We start from the raw sequence: 19,884 nt of genomic DNA on the forward strand, positions 1-19,884 counted from the left end.
AGTGGTAAAATGTCCCTGGGTATTAATAAGGAAAAAAAAAATGAGTTTACAGTCTCATCCAGGAAGCGGTCTCTACCTCTGGTCCTGTTAGACTGTGCTCCTGTATGCTTTAAAAGGACCAATGACCGGACCCAGTACAATCCAGTTAATTAAAAAGTTCAGAGAGGGGCTGGGGATGTGGCTCAAGCGGTAGCGCGCTCGCCTGGCATGCGTGCAGCCCGGGTTCGATCCTCAGCACCACATACAAACAAAGATGTTGTGTCCGCTGAAAACTGAAAAATAAATATTGAAATTCTCTCTCTCTTCTCTCTCTCTCTCCCTCCCTCTCTCTTTCTTTAAAAAAAAAGTTCAGAGAGGTGTGGCTGAGGCTGGGGAATGAATGCTTTTTAAAAGCACTGTGGGGATTCTAGTCCATAGCCAGGATTAAGAAATACTGCTCCACACTCCTGCAATCCACATCCATGGCACAATTCACAACTTTTACCCCTCCAAATTTCTATGACTTTGATATTTACTTGTCAATTACTTTATTTCAGATTTATTTTTAATTTGCCTATTTGTTTCCCAATGAGGTGGTTATCTTCTTGAACAAAGGGGTGGCACCCTCGAGGGCTCTTAGGGTTTAATATGTAACACATAATTTTGAATAGCCTGCCTTCAGTAGCTATCTACAGATGGTATTTCAGGCATTTCCCAAGGACTTGAACTCAGATTAGGAAATCTGATGCCCACCCCCCTTGGAAATCTGCAATCCCAGATAACCAGAATAGTCTGCAACTCCAAACTAGACTAGGAGGGTCTACAAGGACACCGGCCCCGCAGCTGAATCCTCCCATCAAACCCATCCAATATGGCACCCTCACCTCATTCCCATAGACTCTGTGGTGGTGAATCAAATTTATCTCTCAGAGGCCTTCTTCCCAAGTGTACCTGCATCCCTGGGAACAATATCTCATTTTGAAACAGCCTGCACTGGGAAAGAGTGAAGATGTCAGGTTGAAGCTATTTATCTGTTTTTATTATGCTTTTTTTAAATCTGTTTTCCCGCATTCTGTTCCATGCCAAGCCATGGAGAGAGCACAGGCTGATTCAATCCAGTGCTCTCTGGTGAATGTTTGCCTCTGAACAGAAATCTCAGGCTCTGCTCAACAGACCATGCAGCGTGCAGCTGAGCCATCACTACAGTGGTCTTCACCAGCTGTCCCCAGAGAAGGCCCAACTTGGGAGAGTGCTGGAATTGCCCACCTACCTTCTGTTTGGTGGTTTGGGGAGTCATTCCTGCCAAATCTTCATGAATGGGGGACAGATGAAATTTCAGGACACAGCTTTTCTCTGACAGCATATTCTATATTTGGCTTTTGGAGTTACTCAGTAGATTTTGCAGATGAAAGAAAGCTCTAGAATTTCTTAGGCATGAGCCAGCATGCGCTGGAAAGCTACTGTGATCCATACCTGAGAACTGGACCATCCCCATCTTTCCCACTGACCAAGGAGTGACCTTGGGGAGCTACTAACATTGTTAGAATATCAGATGATGAATTGGTAAGAGGGGTCAAACTGACAGGGCTGTCAGACACTTAGAGGGCTGTCAGGAGGGTAAACAGGGCATTTTGCTGGGGCTGTCCTCGGCCATCCTGGGGAGTCATCCTTATTAACAGTGATGGACACAGGAAAAGACAGGTGCAGTCCAGCATCTCAGGGGCAGCAAGGACTCTGTGTAAGGTGGACAGAGGACACTCCCTTGCTCAGCCTAAGGTTGAGGGTCAAGGTTCTGGGGGAATTTCTGGAAGGGTTGTGACTTTAAACTAAGTCTTAAGACGAATCAAATTCAGGAGAAGAAAAAAAGGAATAAAATCCAGAAGAAAGAATGTTAGGAACAAAAGAAAAGAGATGAGAAATTAGGATGCTTTGAGAAAGTACAGTGGGCACTGCAGGAGCAGAGTGAAGTGGTTTTGCAGAGAGGAGCTAAAGATGTAGGTGGGGTGACGTGATGCCTTTGGGGGCTTGGACTTTGCCCCCTGTGTGTGGGGTGCCATTGCACAGTTGGCTTTGGGGAAAACCATGGTTTGTTTTTCCCTATGACTATATGCAGAGGAAAAAGGGAAAAGAGAGATGAGAAACTATAGACTCCCTTCTTCCAAAAGAAAAATGAACCATCAGAAATGTACTAGAACTGCCAACAGTTTCCCAAAATCTTACATAATCAAAACAAAATTATAATTTCAAAGCCAAAATAGAAAACAAATACCCATCTTTGTGTCCAATGAACTGCTTCATCCCTGGTGCATTCACTTGTGTAAACAAGTGGAACAATGTATTATAATACAGCAGTGTCCTGACCAGAGCCTGCCTTAGTGTAATGTTGCTGGCTCAAGACCTATTGTGGAATGCAAAGTGAAATCATAGGAATTCTTGGAAGCTGTTTCCTTCAACCCACAGCAACCCTTAAGTCCCAGATTCCAGGCATGTTGGAGGCCATCGCTAGCCCTGAATCTGCTCCTTGATATTTCAGATGAAGAGAGTGTGTGTGTGTGTGTGTGTAAATGGGCTGCTGTGTCTCCAGTTTCACTAGTTGATCCACAACAGAATGAAGCTTGGGTGTTTTGGTTCCCCAAGTAATGGGCTCAGCTCCCCTGGTGCAGGCCCCTCCGCTCACGCCCAGCTCCACCTAATACCTGGTGCCCCTGGGGGTGGAAGGAGTGAATGCCTCCTGCAGGTCAAGAAGCATCTTTGATGGCTCCCAGCAGGTCAGGGGAGTAGAACACTAGGAGTCAGGGCAGAAATGGGAGAGAAACCCCCCAGTCCTGAACACACCCCTTACCTAGAGGTTTTGCCTCTCTCCTGAGAGTCCCTACAGTTAAGCTGTCACCTGCCTTCTCCTCTTGCAGCTCTGGTGCCGAGGGTTGTCTGTCAGGGTGTGGGTGGAAATGGCGTGGGGAGCATGCTGGGTCTGTTCTGTGGCCAGGGTTCTGGAGAGGGCTACTGCACTTTTCATAAAAGCTCTGAAGCTTCAATCTGCTTTCCTAGCATCTCAGGCAGCCCAGGGTGGAGAGGAGAACACAGCGGGGTAGGAGGGAGAGAGGAGCGGGGTTCTCCCGGGGTGCTGTGACCAGCACGGCACTGGTTCTGCTTAATCGTGCACCTCCTCCATTTTCCACGACTGCCACAGCCTCGTGATGTCCCACCCACACTGGCTTTTATCCCACAGACTATTTTTGACTGTGAACACAGAGCATTTGAATGCCTTTGAAATGAAATGAATGAATAAATAAACAAATAATCTCTCATGGTTTCCTTAAGCTCTCCCTTGAAACGCTGATTGATTCTTTTATTCCTTTTAGCCCTTGTTATAAGAATAAAAACACCCAAATCTTCCCTGTTTCCCAAGGGTTAGCACCGTTTGCTAAGGTGTGGGTGGGAGTGCGGAGAACAGACGGAGAATAGACGTGGGGCTGTTGGTTCATTTGTTCACCCCTCTCTTCTCCTCCCTGGAGGCTCCTGGCTTCAGTCATCTCTGTTCCTGTCACAGAATCCAGAGAAGGGGCGCTTTCTTCCTGCCTTCTCCTAGTCAGGGTTCCTCCAGGCACCAGGAGAAACCATGGCTACCACAGTGGGTGTGCAGCCCCAGGCTGAGGAGGGTGGGAGGCCTCCTCTCTCTCCAGTTAAACCGCTTCCAATTATATCTGACTTAATACAGGGGAAGCCCGGCTTTAAGCCTGAAGAAGGCTGAGGCTCACGTTTTGTGACTTGATGAGAGCCCCTTTTAGTATCTGGTGAATGGGCTCCATGGTCGGTCCTCCAGCCAGATGGCCAAGTGAGCAGGAGCAGGCCCTCAGCCTCCCTCTGACTCACGGGTCTCTTCCACGAAAGGCAGTCCACCCTCCTCTCTGAAGAGGGCCGTGGGGCTGAGTGCCGGATCCCCGCGTGGGGGTGGTGATCCTCCAGCCTGACCACCTGGTGCTGTGTCCCTGCAGATTCACCTACACCCTGGGCGAGGGCATGTGGCTGCCCCTCAGCAAGAGCTTTGTGATCCCGCCAGCAGAACTGGCCATCAATCCCTCCGCCAAGTGTAAGACCGACATGACCGTGATGGAGGATGCAGTGGAGGTCAGGTGGGTCTGGCTTCAGGGTGCGGCGGAGGGCCCGCCCTTGGCCTGGGAGGCAGAGTGAGAAGTGACCTGAAGGTTCTAGGTGCTGGGAAAGAAGGCACCGCAAGCCGAAAGGAGAAGTTGGCAGGTTGCCTTTAAATTCCCCCCACGTGGTGCCAAGATCTGCTCTTTATCTGGGTCAATATTGCACACCCCAAGGCTCATTCACTGGAAGAAGACATAAAATTAGAGTTTGTAAGCACTTCCCACATACCCCAAGGACTGACAGGCAATAAAATGTTAATGTCCTTGCCTAAGTTTAGACTTCCTTCTTTGACCAGGCGTAGCTTTGGCTCATTTCCCAGATGTGGAAAATGCCCATAATTTGTTAGTTCAGGCCTCCTTGTATGGTTGATCTTTAATTTTATAAGAGCAAAGCCAGGCTTGGTCCAGTTGACCAGGTAGGAGATGGAAGATAGCACCACTGTGGCTCCTAGAAGCCCCTTGACTCCCACTCTTTCTCCCTGCAGAGAGGAGCTGATGACTTCATCCTCCTTTGACAGCCTGGAAGTTCTCTTAGACTCCTTTGGGCCAGTGCGAGACTGCAGCAAAGATAACGGGGGCTGCAGTAAGAACTTCCGCTGCATTTCCGATCGCAAGTTGGACTCCACTGGTTGCGTGGTATGTTTGTCCTGTTTGGAGGGCAGGGAGGGAAGGTACAGGGTGAGCACAAGGCAGAGGGACACACAGATGATAGTGTGCTGTGACCCCAGTGGTAACCACCACCTAGTGCAGGTTCAGAATTTTCTCTTGATAGGGATGAGGAGCTAAGCCCTAGTCCAGTATTTAAGAAGTCCTTAGGGAGCACTTACGATGTGTTCTCTCCAGGGGGAAATTCCTCAAATTGTATAGCACCATTCTCTCCAGTCTTATAAAATAGTTGGTGAGAACTATTTGAGAACTAACTAATTGCTTTTGTATAAAATCGATTCCAAATATAACAGGAAATGTCTGGAGAGACCTACCTGTAGGTAGAGCAATGAGATGAATACGTTATGCCAGAAATGGTAGAGAAAAATATAAATAAAAATGTCCGAAATCCCAGCAGTGATGTGCTACTTCTCCACAGCGGGTTTCTGCTTTGTTTTCAGCTCTGCGGACTTTGGCTATCCTTAAAAATGGGATGCCGTTCCCTGGTAGGACTGTTTGGGCTGGAGTAGACCAAGCTCTCTGCGGGGCATGAATATGAAGATTGTACTGACCGTGCTGGCGGATGAGGCAGGACAGAGGAGGCCTTGCAGGCTGGTTCCCTGCTGTTGGTGGCTCTCACACATTGACATGCTGATCTGTGTCCAGCCCCACCTCCAGAGAGGAGAGGGATCAGGACAGAGATGGCAAGGAAGACACACAAAGGGGAACAGGGGGAGGGAGAGTCAGGCATTGAGATGCGTCACTCTGTCCTGTAGGGGAAAGGCCCAGGAGCTTCCCGGTGCCCCGTCTGGCTCCAACCTGGCAGCCGTGCTGTGAGGGGACCCAGAGCTGGGGAAGCTTTGAGGACCCCGAGTCTCTGCCCTCGTCACCCATCTCTAGCACCTGCTCTGCTCAGGGAGCTGCTCCTTATCAAAGACGAATATGAACCTGGCCTCTGGGGTGGAGGTGTCCCAGCCCTGAGGCTCCCCAGACTGTTGCCAAGTCCACAGCCCTGATTCCCCCGAGAAGGAGAGAGCATGATGGAGAGAAGGGAAAGAGAGAGCCGTGGGCTGGGAGGAGAAGCCAGCAGGTGAACCTAGGAAGGGCCAAGAGCAGAGGCCTATCAGGAAAAAGATCAGAAATCGTGCTTGCTAGGTCATGTCTTCTTCCCCGGGCAGCCAGGAGGTGAGCTGGTGTCCCACAGTGAGCCCACCCTGGGCAGGTCCTCACCCTGTTAAGCAATGAGCACCCCAACTGGCAGGGTCCCTCGGACATGCTTTTCACTGTCTGATGGGACACTACCTTTCTTCATCCAGACTTCCACCTTTCTTCCTAATTGCTCTCTGGGGGTCACTCTAAGTGCTGTCTGGGCACATGCGGGCTCCTCCCACACCACCCCTATAGGTGTTTGAGCATGCACTACACACACACACACACACACACACACACACGCACGCACATGCACAAATGTACGCAGGCACATGCATACACAGGTGGGTTCTTCCTCTCTTGCTACTTCTTTGCCCCGCCCTGGCCCCTCAGGGTGTGTTTGCCTGTCAGCCGTCCTCTGGTGCTGATCCTAGCCCCTTTCACTTGGCGTACAGTTGAGCGGATGGAGTTCTGCACTTTCCCCACTGATCTGCGAGACGGACTAGCAGGAATAGTTCTGATGAATATGCATTCGCGATAAAGCTGCTGCATTTTAGAATTGGAGCCGCTGCAGAAAGTCACTCAATTATACCAGTATTTGGCATTTGCATAATACTTTGAAGTCACCAGTCCACGTGGCTCTGGAGGAAGAAGCGGGGCTGATTGGTGGACGTGTTCCATTTGGTTCCTTATTGGCTGCGAAGCGGATGATCCCTGAGGCAGGACGGATGCACTGAGAGCTGATGTGCTTATGACCCTACTGAGAAGAAGATGAGGGACTTGACCTTGAGCCTGACCTGACTCCACTGGGCATCACACTGTCCTCAGGCCCTGGTGTGTTACTGGAGGAAGTCCCTTGTCGTTGGAGCTAGACCACAGCTAAGTCTGGCCTCCTAGCCCCTATCCACATAGGCACTTCCGTCCAGTCCTGGGTGCCGATCTGAAAGACTTCCCAGGAAAAGCATCTTTTATCCTTTCTTGAAAGGAGAAAGAGATGAGGAATGAGAGATGCTGACTCTTCAGGAACCTGGGGAAGGGCAGGTGTGGGAAGGCGGAGCATGAGCACACCTGGATGTTTCTCTGACTTATTCAGACCAGACAGGTGGGATTCGTGCTGGGTGTACAGGGGCTGCTTCCCTTCTTTCCAGGAGAGGGGGCACGTTTTGGTTATGCATGGGCTTCCACAGCGTTCACTGGTGCCCAGTTAATCGCCCTGTTTCTTATATAGCCTTTGAGAACAGGAACCAAATACCCATGAAAGACACAGTCTTGTATAAACCATGATTGCTCCATTACAAATCTGAGTGCTCTCTAAGAGCTGGGGACCTCGGAAGCTCCAGGAGGGTCCCCAGAGTATGGCTCACTGCCACTGCTGGTGACCAAATCTTACCCATTGTTTTTAATGTTCAAGATGGGCCATGGTCCCCACCCATGAGGCCCAGAGCAGCAGTTCTGTGTTCTATAGAGCCCTAGGGGGCCCTTCAAGCGTGCTATATTATCATATTCCTGCTTGAACAATTGCAAGAATTTTAGTGACTTAAAGCTACACAACTTTAGCATCTTACAGCTCTGAGGATGAGACTCCCCTGTGGCTCTCACTGGGCTAACAACGAGAGTCACCAGGGCTGTCTTCATTGCAGGAAGATCTAGGGGGCAACCTACCCCGTGCCTTGTCCACTCTCTGGAGCCCACCCACATTGCTCGGCTCACGGCCTGGCACTCCATGTTAGGGTCAGCGGCACTGCCTTTCCCTGACTGCTCTTCTGTAAGGTGTCTCCTTCTCTTTCCCCTACTCTGCCTCCCTCTTCCACTTCTAAGAGCCCAGAATAATCCCCACATTTCAAGATCCTTACCCTAATCACATCTGCCAAATCCTCAACCTGATCACATCTGCCAACTCCCTTTTGCCGTGAAAGGTGATATGATCACAGGTTCCTGAGATTGTGCTAGAGATAAATCTGGGGAACCCTCTGCAGTGGGTGGCAGGGATTGGAGTAGGTTGGTAGATGGGACTCCCCACTCCCAGCTTTAATGGGTGTCTTCATTTGGGTGTCTTCATTGTTTTTTTTAGTATTTGTTTTAATTAGTTATACATGACAGTAGAAGCACTTTGATACATCATATATAATGGAGTATAAGTTCTCTTTCTTCTTGTTGGTCCTATAGTTATATATAGGGTAACAATGTCTAATCAGTCTACCACCCTTCCTACCCCCATACCCCCTCCCCTGCCTTCACTCCCCTTTACCTGATCCAGAGTAACTCTTGTTTTTCCCTAGCCCCACACCCACTGTGAATTAGCACCCACGTATCAGAGAGATCATTTGGCCTTTGGTCTGGGGGCTTGGCTTATTTCACTGAGCGTGACAGGTGTCTCCAGCCTTACCCAGCCTGCCATTGAGGTGCACTGGGAAACTTGGTTTGAAAGTCTGAAAATGATTTCCTGTGCTACCCCAATAAAAGAAAAAGAGAAATGCAAGGCCAGTGTTCCTAATGCTCCTTCCTCATCTTCTCACTCATCCTGAAAGTGTCCAAACTTTTAAAAATGCCTTTTCTTTGTAAGATGTGGGGATGTGCTTGATGGCAGGCTGTGTCCTTGAAGGGGCCGGGGTGGGCGTAGGGGTCGGAGGCTGCGCTGTCCTGTGTATGGAGCATGTGACCTTCCTTGCCACAGCACTGTGCTCTAATGAGCTTTGAATTACCCAGTGACCTGCTGCCCTTCCCTCCACATGTTGTCCATGATGGCTGCCCACAGACTGTATCATTTCACCTTTCCCAGGGCACAGATGTGAGGAGGCCATTACCGATCTCCCTCCCTCCCTCCCTCCCCCTCCCCTCTAAGCAGTTAGCCTCAGAAGCTTCTAGAGAACTGGGGGACAGGAGCTGTCCCAGCCTGACATAGACATTGAACTCCTTCAGACTTTTCCGCTTGGGAGAAGTGCTACAAGGCTTGGGCCTTCTCGTCAGAAAGTTGGGAAGATCATTATTTGTGAAAGGAATAAGATCGCCAGCCAGTAAGAGGGAGCCTCTGTAGGGTGGGAATTGGGCTGCGTGTTTGATGGACATCCAGGTAAGGTGCTGCAGGAATCAGTCCCTCTCCTCCCAGGGGCCCCAAACAGGCTCCCGTGCCCATCACTCACAGTCACCGCCGACAGCACTCACTTGGTAACCTGGTGCTGAGGTGTGTGTGTCTTAGGCTCAGGAAGATCCCACCAGCCTCCTAGGTGATTAATCAACCAAAATCATCAGTAGGAAAAGAGGGCAAGGAAAAAGAGTTGAATGGGGAAAACCATTTTAATCTCATTAGCAAATTATGCCTTCGACCAGTGATAAGCTGTGAGCATCTCATGGAAGATGATTAACCTTGTGTATTTTAGAGGTCACAGAAATATGAGCTCATTTATTAGGACTTCTTGAAGAGGGAGGGCTGTTGTCATAATGAATGGAGTTTTCTTCTTAAGCCTGGAGTTTATAAAATCCCTGGGACTGCTGGATATAACCTATGCAGAGAGCGGTTAATATATGACTTTGGGGCTCTCTCCTGACCAACAGTTCTCTCTCAAGGAACATGTGAAGGGACTGTCCACAGCCAGGGTGAGAGAACAGCCCAGTCCTTGCAAACAGATAACCCAAGCTCCTCCTGGAGGCAGGATTTGCTCTGACAACTGGGCTCTGGCTGCAGTGACTTCTAGGAAGAGGGGCCTGGTTTGGAGATGTTAGCTTCTTCATATTTATAGAGTCTGAGGAAACCAGGAATGTAAGTATAATAGCAGAAGGAAGATTCACCAAAAAAAAAAAGCAACCCACAAAAATCAAAAATGTATACCATGGGAAGGTTGATAGAGTAACTCCTTGCAGAGGGGGTCCTCTGATTCCCAAGGGTTAAGAAGGAAACTCTACTTCTGCTTCAGCCCTTTTTCCCCTGGAAAGTCTTATTCTGAACTGTAACCCCAGTCAGTTATGAAGGTGCAGTAAAGGTAACTTGTATGGCTTTCAACACCATCACCTGGACAGTTCATAGTGTTTTGCCCTAAAATATTTGCACCCATATATACATATATGTGTGTGTGTGTGTGTGTGGAGAGAGAGAGAGAGAGAGAGAGAGAGAGAGAGAGAGAGATAGAGATATCATGTGCACTCACATGTGACAAGAGTGAGAAAGACAAAGAATTTTGGGTTGACTTGAGACTATGTTCCAGGAACTGCTTAAAACAGTCGAGCAACAAACCCCCAGGGTTAATTTACCTGGTTGACACATTGGCTTGATTTCTTTATCTCACCTGGGAAACAGGATGGATGAATGGAAGATGACACATGCAAGTTCTGGGGTCAGACAGATCCTGGCCCAGAGTCTGCTTTGCCATGTTCCACCACTGTGACCATAAACAAGCTACTTAGTCTTCCCGAGTCTAATTTGGCTCATCTGTAAAATGGGGAAGACAGAGAACACCTGTGTCGTTGGGATTGAAGATAATAGATGTAGGTAAAAGAATTGCTTGATTCTGGAAAGCTGTGATTGTTACTTTTAGCTTTGTTTATGAGGGAAAATATATATATATATATATATATATATATATATATATATATATATATATATCCAACTTGTGCAAGGCAGCTTACACTGACTTCTCTCCAAATCTCCTGAGAGACCATGAATATCAGGTGGCGCAATTTGGGATAGCAGTGGTCATCTAGGCACTAGGGCCAGGCAAGAAGTGGACGTGCCAGGTCTCAGAATTCTGGAACAAAGCCTCCAGCTCATGTTTCATTCAGTGAAGTATTTGTCAAAAACCACGCTTGATGGGGCATTCTGGAAAAAGGCAGGTGGTGGGGAAGATGGGGAGTCCTGGCTGGTGGCTGAGGTAGCTGGCTGGTGAGAGGGTTGAGCCATGTGAGGTGGAAGAACAGGAGACGGGCTAGACGGGCTTCATCTCTGCGTGAAGGCTTCTGGCAAGCTTTGTGGAAGGAAAAAGCAAAAACAGAACTCCTACCGGGGCAGCCCATTTAATTCCATTCGAACTCTGTGTTTCTAGCCCAGAATCCAGAATCCACGCCTGGACAGCCAGGCAGTGCTGAAGCCAGCTCCCTTCTGGTGACACATCTGGCCTAACAGCTGGGTGGCCAAGGAACTTGATGGGTGGAGGGGCTGGCGGACCTGGGGTGTGAGCCTCAGCTGCCTCGTTGGCTTGTTTACCATCATCAGGAACATCTGGGTTCCCACAGCAGGGGGCAGACCTTGGAAACTTCTTTAAATACTGGGGCCTTCCAGCACTCCAGCTGCCTCCAAGGGGGGAGAGGGGAAGAGGCAGGCTGGGGGTCTGGCAGGCCCACAGGGGGTCATTTGTTTGGTAAATTGCAGAATTAGTGTCAGCAAACAGTGCACATCCTGCTGTGATCTTTGACTGGGAAAGGAAGGGGAAAGATGGGTTTGCAGAGGCTCTTCCCCAGCAGCTCTAGACCAGCAAGATGAGGTGCTTGGCTGCCAAGAGAAAGAGCAAGCCGTAGCAGGGAGGAAGGGAGGTGTGTCACACTGTTCCACCAAGTTTTGAAAGTTTTGCTTGGGTTTGGTTTTGGTGAAGTGTTTGTGGCTAACAGTGTGTGTATGACACAGTCACTAAAAGCCCAACCTACAGAGTCCAGGATGCACAGATCCCCAGCTCCCCACCCACTCCAGCTGCTTGAGCCTGGGCAAGTCACCCCCTCCTCCCAGCCTGTTAGAAAGGGCCAGCTCTAGTGTAAATGTGCAGACGATGTTGCACAGGCAGGAAGCAGGATGGCAAAAGAGTCATCAGCTTTAAAAGGGAGCCCAGTGGGAGGAGGGGTTCATGAATTAACTGGCAGTGTTAATGGTTTCCTTATCTTTAAATGGGGATAATGCGGGGTGTTGGGAGATAAAATGCCTGAAGTACTCAGCACAGTGGCAGACGGGCTCCTCCTTAGTGTTCAGTAAACAGTGTGGAGTCACGGACTGACCAGCCCTCAGGAGTCCTAGGAAGCCTGCCAGGGGCTCAAGAGTGGCCCTGTCATGAGCAGCTGTGTGACCCTAGGGGAGCTAAATCCTTGGTGCCTCAGTTTCCTCACAGGTCCAATGGGGTGGTCACAATTCTTGCCTCCAGGGCATCATGGGGATTAAGTGGGTGAGTGAGGCAGCCCCTGGGCTTTCCTGGGGTCTGCCATCTTCTCTGGGATTTTCTTGGTGGCTTTCATTCTTGGGGAGTTTTTTTAAGGGTGAAATAGTACAAAGAGGTCACTATTTCACATCATGAGAATCAGGCTCAAAACCAAGTACAGCACCCTTGAGTGTTGCTATGGCCGAGGCCCTTGTTTGCGTGTCTTTCAGTGGGCACCCGTGGTGCAGGAAGGGGAGGAGTATGAGAGCAGGCAAAGCTCCTTCCAAGGTCACAGGGAAAGCCCACTCCCCACTTCAGGCTGGCAGCCCTGATTCTGCCCATTCCCTCCTACTCTATGGGGTGGTACCCACACTGAGAAAGTGCTTTGGACATTGAAAAAGTTATCTTAACCTGAGTCCAAACAACAGCACTCCCTTCCCCTCACCCAAAGGAATGCCTTCAAAGACTTTTTTTTTTTTTTTTAACCTCTGGACTATCTTTTCCACTCTTCTGTGTTGAATGAGGACACCACACTCCTCTACCCTGTCTTACTATAGGGCACCCTTCCAGCCTATTCAGAGGATGCAGCCTTAATGCAATGTGTATGATCTATGCCCAGAGAGAAGCAAGATGTCAAAAAAGGCTATTTGCTTTTAAGTGGAGTCTAGCGCAGAGGAGAAGTCATGGGTTGCTTGCCAGTGTTAATAGTTTCCAGGCAAAGTCCTAAAAATAGGTGTCAGTGGTGATGTTCCAGTAGAGAACCCCGTCCCTGACTCACCCACCTGTGTGGATGCTTTCTGATTGTGCCAGTGCCCAGCCGGACTCAGCCCCATGAAGGACAGCTCGGGCTGCTATGACCGCCACATCGGGGTGGACTGCTCAGATGGCTTCAATGGCGGCTGTGAGCAGCTGTGTCTCCAGCAGATGGCGCCCTTCCCGGACGACCCCACCCTGTACAACATCCTCATGTTCTGCGGGTGAGTGGAGCTGCCCGGAGGCTGGCCAAGGTGGGAGACCTTCAGAGCCTAACCCGAAAGTCCTTGTGAATGACTTGCCACCCTCGGCCAGCCCTCGGGCTGTTCAGGATGGAGCATCTCTAAAGTCTGGTTGGGAGGATCCTTGGGCAAGTCCCAAAGTGTGGGAGCCCAGCCCCGTTTACCTGCAAGGGTGAATTAGCTACACGGTTCCCTTAAATCATCGCCTAATTAAGCCAGAATGTTCCAGTGTGTTTTGTGGAACTATGTTAATTAAGGCTTGTGACAAAAAGCATTGGGTGATCTAAAACTTGGGAAAGATTGCATGAAACTGATTAATTATCAAAGGAGTAGCCGAAGCTTCTCCAGATTCAATTCCCGAGGCCCCACATTTTGTGTCCAGCCCTCCTCGGTGACGCAGTTCCTCGTGTAGGCCCTTTATGGTGGGTCCCTCTCACCCACTGGCTCCTTAAGCTGGCAGGAGGGCTCGTGAGGGAACAGGGCAGGCAAGGCCAGCTCATTCCACAGATGAGAAAACTAAGGCCCAGTGGGGTTGTCTCTCCCAAGACCGGGAAGATTAAGATCAGATTCCAGGCCCTCTCTGATTTTTTAAAAAAATTCTGCAGTTTTTCTCAAAACTTAAATTTATATCACTGAGTGGAATTATATTTAAAGACATTTTCATGCTATATTTATAAAGTAAATATATTAGCACATTCCGCTATACCCATGGTTTTCTTGCCTCCCTCTGCCCTCTTTCTTCCTCCAAGTCAGGCAGAGTGCTTACTCTGTGCCAAATACCATGCCGGCCACCGGGCTGCAAAGAGGAGTGAGTAACATGGAGTTGTTACCCTCCAACAGCTTGCAATGAAAATCAAGGCTGGGTGTGGTGATTCCCACCTGTAATCCCAGAAACTGGGGAGACTGAGGCAGGAGGATTGCGATCTCAACCCCAGCCTCAGCAACTTAGTGAGACTGTATCTCAAAAAATTAAAAAAAAAATAAAAATTTAAAAAAGGCTGAGGATATGGCTCAGTAGTAAAGCACCCCTGAGTTCAATGCCCAGTAACAACAACAAAAAAGGTGTTTACAGTAATAAAACTCGCTAGTTGTTCTAAAAGGCAGTGCCCGCTGAATAATTGTTCAGTGGAGTTATAATGTTGTTTTATTGTATTTTGTTTTATTTTATTTCTTCACAACTGAGTAATTTCCATATTTAGTTTCTTGTAAAAGCCCATTCCATAAATAGCAAGTTGCTCTGAACTTTAAGGTTCTTTATAAAAACTAGGGCTGACCCACTTCAATTTATAGAAGTAAACTCAGGCAGAGTTCCTCCCCTTTTGTTTAACAAATGCGTCCTTGGGTACCTCCTTGTGCAGGGAACCAGGTGGGTGCTCCATGAGAAGGATCAGGAGCTGCTCTGCTCTCCCTGGAGGAGTTTTCAGTGGGACTCACAACTGGGGGGAGGGGGGAGGGGTCCTGGGGGAGGGGTCCAGTGGAAGGGTTGAGCGTGGGCTGGAGGGGAACCAGCCAACTTCAAAAATCTTTCCCAGAAACTCCGTTTATGTACCAATCGAAGAAGGAGCCAATTCACCATTTCCAATGTCCCCGCTCCCAGGCTGCGCTGGAGCCCGGGAATCTTGGAAGAGGGGTCTTAAGGCACATCTGTCCCCTGGACTAAGGTGGTAGGCCTCTAGGTGGACTTTCTTTCCTTTCTTAATCAGATTTAGGCACACGTGTGTGGAGCACTCTCCAAATACTTTTATTTTTATATAAAGACCAGATCACATACACTTACAGTTAAAGAACTCTGCTCACACCTGTTCACACAAATATGTAAATGATAAATGGGAAAAACTGGCAGTTGAATCACAGGCCTCCTTGGCACCTTTGCTGCTAATAATAGCAACATACAGAGAGTACTAGCTATATATAGGGCTGCGTTCTAAATGTCAAGTGTCTTGAAGCTCAGAGAGGTTACTGAACTGGTTTAAGATTACCAGTGAAGAAGATGCTCCTTGCTATTATAATATGGCTTCTCACTACTTGAAACTATGATCATTTGTAGTTCTACATAGGTCAGAGGTCTTTATATTATTACAAAAATTACTGTATATAGTGATAAATGGTGTTTTAACATTGTGAGCACCTTTAAAGTCTAAATCTGTGATATTTTTAAGGAGAGAACCAAATGAAATCAACATTTTTTTCATTGACAGCTTTATCAAAGAAGTAGTTCTCACTCACCTGAGCTAGCCAATGCATGTTCTTTATAATATAACTACAAGTAAGGTCAAATGATGATTTGTGAGTCATTGACCCATGTTTACCAAATTACTATTGCTTTTCCATTACAGTAGCTGTACATTCATGGGGGACGGGCACCCGGAGGCCGTTCCCAGTTCAGGGTGCATGGTGTAGATGCCCTGCATCTATTTAGTTCAGGGTGGCTACTCAGGATGGAGGAGGAATTGGTCTGGGATGATCCTGTGTTTGGAGACATTCAAGAAGATCATCCATCTTCCTAATTTCTGAGTTGACTCATCACAGGACCAGATTAGAAAGCAATTGATTTCTTAAGTACAGTGTTGTTCCTTTTGCTGCCTAATTACTCTCCCAACAAATATAGAACTGGTTGTACAGAGGGCTTGTGAGAAAAACTCTACTATATCTTGGATTTAAATGGTTAACTCGTATTTACAAATTTTTCTTCAATGATTCTTATCCTGACGTGTTTGAGAAATCAGGTGACTCTTAGAAAAGAGAACACTCCAAAGTTCTGAGAGACCTAACTTTAAAGGAAAAGTAGGAAATTTGGTATGATCACATTTTGGAGAGAGCCTGTATCTACAGGCTTAAGAAACTCCATTATAAAGGGGTCAGAAGTGAATTGGGATATTCCTGATCTTTGGCCATTCCAATTCTCTCAAAGGCATCTCTTCCGGATTCGGTGAGCTGATTGCCAGCATGGCTCATTGATGGACTAACTTCTTGAGTTCTCCGCCACGTTAGGTGCATCGAGGATTACAAGCTTGGTGTGGATGGACGCTCTTGCCAGCTCATCACAGAGACCTGCCCAGAGGGAGGCGACTGTGGAGAGAGCAGGGAGCTTCCCATGAACCAGACTCTCTTTGGGGAGATGTTCTTTGGTTACAACAACCATTCCAAGGAAGTGGCCTCTGGACAGGTGCTGAAAGGAACATTCAGGTGAGCCTCATGTCCACCTGACACTCTGTGATTATTCAGGGCTGTTGGTGGGGCTTCTTCTCTGAATTGCTTTATACGCAACCTAAGTTCTGTATCTTGGAGCAAGGCAAATGTCATGTGCAGCAGGGGTTAGGTCCTGCTCTCACCTTTGTGCTTCTCTAAGGTGACATTCTTCAAGAATCCAAGAACCATGCTTCCTCTGGGTGAACAGTAAAAGTATAAAGTGAGATTTTGCCTTGCTCAGGCGAGGGCTGCAACGTTTTATAAGAAAGCTACCCCCAAATGCCCCAAGTTCCATCTTCCCTCCGAACAGAAGACTCAGCATGTGAGTTGGTCTAGAATAGCAGTCCCCAGAGTGGGAGCCAAGGATCCCTGGGGTCCCTGAACCCCTGCGAACCCTCCTGCCTTTTCCACCTGCAGAAAGGCTGCATATTCTTCACATACCTAAACTCAAAGGATACGTTGCCATGAATGGGATTTGATGATGAGAATCTGGTTGCCTTTTATTGAGTCAGACATTCTAGAAATTTGCAACAAATGTACAAGAATGTCCCACCTATCATTAATATTCAATAGACTTATTATTGTGTTTTTAAGCAAATTAATTTTTAGGATTCTATTTTAATTTCTCATACAGAAAATAGTGATAGATGTAATTAGAGGTTTCTTAAAGTTACTTGGGACCTTCAATTATTTTTACAAGCATAAAGGAATCCTGAGAACAAAATACTGTAAATAATTTAGTTGGAATATCTCGAGAAGATTCTTGGTTTGACCTCTGTCCATATTCTGCCTTGGCTATGGGAATGCATCTTCTTCAGATCCCATAGGGAAATGCTGTCCAGGAGATGATGGGGACAGTGATGATGGGGACGATGATGCTGTCATTGTCATAATATGGATCAGCAAGGGAGCAACCTAGGTCTAAACTCTTACAAACAAACTGAGAGTAAATGTTCAAACTAGTTCTTAGAACTGTTATGTGTAGGGACTTCACAAGTGTTTCCCATTTTGGTCTGGGAGCCGGTTTGTCAAAGACAAGAAATACGGCTGGAGTCTTCACCATGGTAAAGAAATGAGACCCAGTGTGCCCAGTGCCTGTTGAGAGGGGGCAGGACTGGGATGAGATGCAGGGAGAAATATTTCCTACCCTTTGCATAGTAAATGAGGCTCAGAGTGAGGGGAACTTGTTGGTCCAAAGAGAATTTTTACGTTTGTGTTGAAATAAAGATGCCCCACTCGGGGCCGGTCCACCTGACACTCAGAAATGAACGTACACCCTGTTTCTAGGCAAAACAACTTTGCTCGTGGTATCGACCAGCAACTGCCAGATGGGCTTGTGGTGGCCACTGTCCCCTTGGAGAATCAGTGCTTAGAAGAAATCTCCGAGCCCACCCCGGACCCCGACTTCCTGACTGGTGAGTGTGCCTTCCCTCAGCCAGCAAGACCGGGCAGCTGTGCGGCTTCAGAAATCAAGATTCTACCTTGCTATTTTGGTTTCTATGGTATATGATGAATGCTCAGTTATACAACTGAACCTTATTAGGATTATCTGTATTATCGTATAATCACCTGCAGAATGGTTGTCCTAAGATCTTTGCCTGCTAAGGATGCTTTGAAAACAAATGAGATAATGGATGCACAGCGTCAGAGGTTTGGGTGGGACAAGCGGAAATACCCAGGTCATAGAGGCAGAGAGAGGAGCCAGATTGCGACTGCCACCTCAGTATCTGTTATGGCTGCTGTAGGGTCCTGGGGAGACTTACGGAGCAGTACAAGGAAATGGAAAATGATGGAGTCTGCTGTCAGCTGACCCTGGGTTTGAATCCTGGCTGTGCTGCTTTCAGGCTGGGTGACTGTGACGTTAGACAGCACCATCTCTCTGGCCCTCGGGGTCCCTTGTCCTGAGATGGGGATGGGGACACCTGGGCCTCTGTGCTGCTCTGAGCCTGGGGCACTCTCCCTCTGCGCCCTTGGGGAACGCTGTGTGGGCGGATCAGGAGAAGCGAGAGCGCAGGGTATGCTTCTCCTTCCTGCCCCTGGGAAGCCTGAGCTGGCACCTCCTGGCAGGTGACGCACGGCTGCACCTAGGATTGAGCATCACCTGCTAGAAGCCTAGCCATGAGCCACCCGCCACTGTTGGCTGTGTCCACTCCTCCATCGCCCAGTCCCTAGCTCATTCTCAGTTCCTTATTCTATGTCCTCCTCCCTTTTCTTTTCCCTTTTCTAAAGAGTGGAGTGGGCTGAAGGTAAGCCTCCCGCAGACATCCAGTTATGTTTCAAACTTCAGACCTGACAGGCATTGAGGTAGGTCCACCGGAGGCAGTCCTGCATGGTGATTAACAGGGTGGGCTCCAAAGCCCAACACCCTGCCACAATTCCTCACTGGCTGTGTGATCTGGGAAAGTTTCTTAACTTCTCTGTGCCTCAATTTCCAATAGGTATTATAATTTTTTCTTAAGGATTGATATAAAGAATAAACAAATTAATATTAGTAAAGTTCTTAGAACAGTTCCTAACACATACCGAAATCTGTGTTAACTGAATCAATGTACTAAGAAAGAAAGAAATTAGTATGAAAATTACCAAATGGTTTCTTCTTCATTGGAAAAAAAACTTAGAAAACAGTATATTCTGGGCCAACCATACGTATCTTCAAAAGATGAAAAGGCCATAAAAGACTAACACACATGCACACATACATACACACATGAACACACACGCATACTCATGCACACACGCAGAAATTAAAAGGTAGCCTCTGGACTGTCCCGAAAGCTCTGTCTATAGCATTAGGGAATCTCGTTTCCTGTTGGCACATGAATTGCTGAGAAGCACCTCCCAGATGTGTGCAAGGCTTGTGCTGGGGTGTGAGGTGGCCCCTACAAACAGGGCAGGTCTATGCCACTACAAACCACTTGCCTCTGCCCCGACCTCCAGAACCCTCCCTCACACCGTATGACTTATTGGCAGAGGGCAGATTCCAGCTCATTTATCAGGCCAGGAGGATACCCGGATGGTTCTGGACACTCCCTGGAGCTCTCCAGGAGGGGCCAGTAAATCAAAGAACAAACTTGTCTCTGCTACTTGGGGAATAAGGAAGAGACCCCCAAATTTGTTCTCCTTCCCAAAGAAACTTCCTTCTCCCCTGTGCCCTCGGGTCTCTCCTAACATATCTTACTGCAGGGGGAGGGGAGGATGTCCAGATGGGACCCTGCCTTCTTTCCTGGTCCCGCAGCAGTGAAGTCCAGCACTCCCAATAGCGAGGAGTGACCTTGCTGCTGTTCTACGCAGTCTCTGCCTTTAGCCTATTTTGGTCAAGACATGGCACCACTTTGGCTAAGAGCATGTCTTTCCTTTGACATAAGCAGGGGACGTGCTTGTTTTTAAATACAAGAATGACTCGAAGGATTGATGACGGAAAGGGCTGACCAAATTTCTTTAATATCATCCTTCTAGTTCTAAAGTCACATTTTAATTGTAACTTTCCTGAAAGGCATACAATGAATCTTGTGTCATTTCACACTCTATTATTATAGGTCATAGTTCCCATAAACCTACAAGCAATAGGAGATTTTAAAGCTAAAGTGAGCTTCAGAATCATCTATAACAGCATCTGCAAGCATTCTTTGTGTTTTGTTTTCCAGGAAAAACCCTAGTTCCATT

General features: G+C 48.0%; 1 protein-coding gene across 2 annotated transcripts in view; it reads left to right on the forward strand.

The window, feature by feature from the left end:
* Astn1 (astrotactin 1) overlaps window positions 1–19,884 on the forward strand; it is a 283,759-nt gene that overhangs the window by 194,850 nt on the left and 69,025 nt on the right. For both annotated transcript variants that reach the window (XM_027934944.2, XM_027934945.2), the window contains exons 10-14: window positions 3,975–4,112; window positions 4,619–4,769; window positions 12,848–13,014; window positions 16,024–16,218; window positions 17,509–17,636. In XM_027934944.2, the coding sequence (XP_027790745.1) occupies window positions 3,975–4,112; window positions 4,619–4,769; window positions 12,848–13,014; window positions 16,024–16,218; window positions 17,509–17,636 (779 nt within the window). The remainder of the gene's footprint in view (window positions 1–3,974; window positions 4,113–4,618; window positions 4,770–12,847; window positions 13,015–16,023; window positions 16,219–17,508; window positions 17,637–19,884) is intronic.

This window comes from Marmota flaviventris, chromosome 12 (assembly GCF_047511675.1).
Source record: "Marmota flaviventris isolate mMarFla1 chromosome 12, mMarFla1.hap1, whole genome shotgun sequence".
Taxonomy (NCBI): domain Eukaryota; kingdom Metazoa; phylum Chordata; class Mammalia; order Rodentia; family Sciuridae; genus Marmota; species Marmota flaviventris.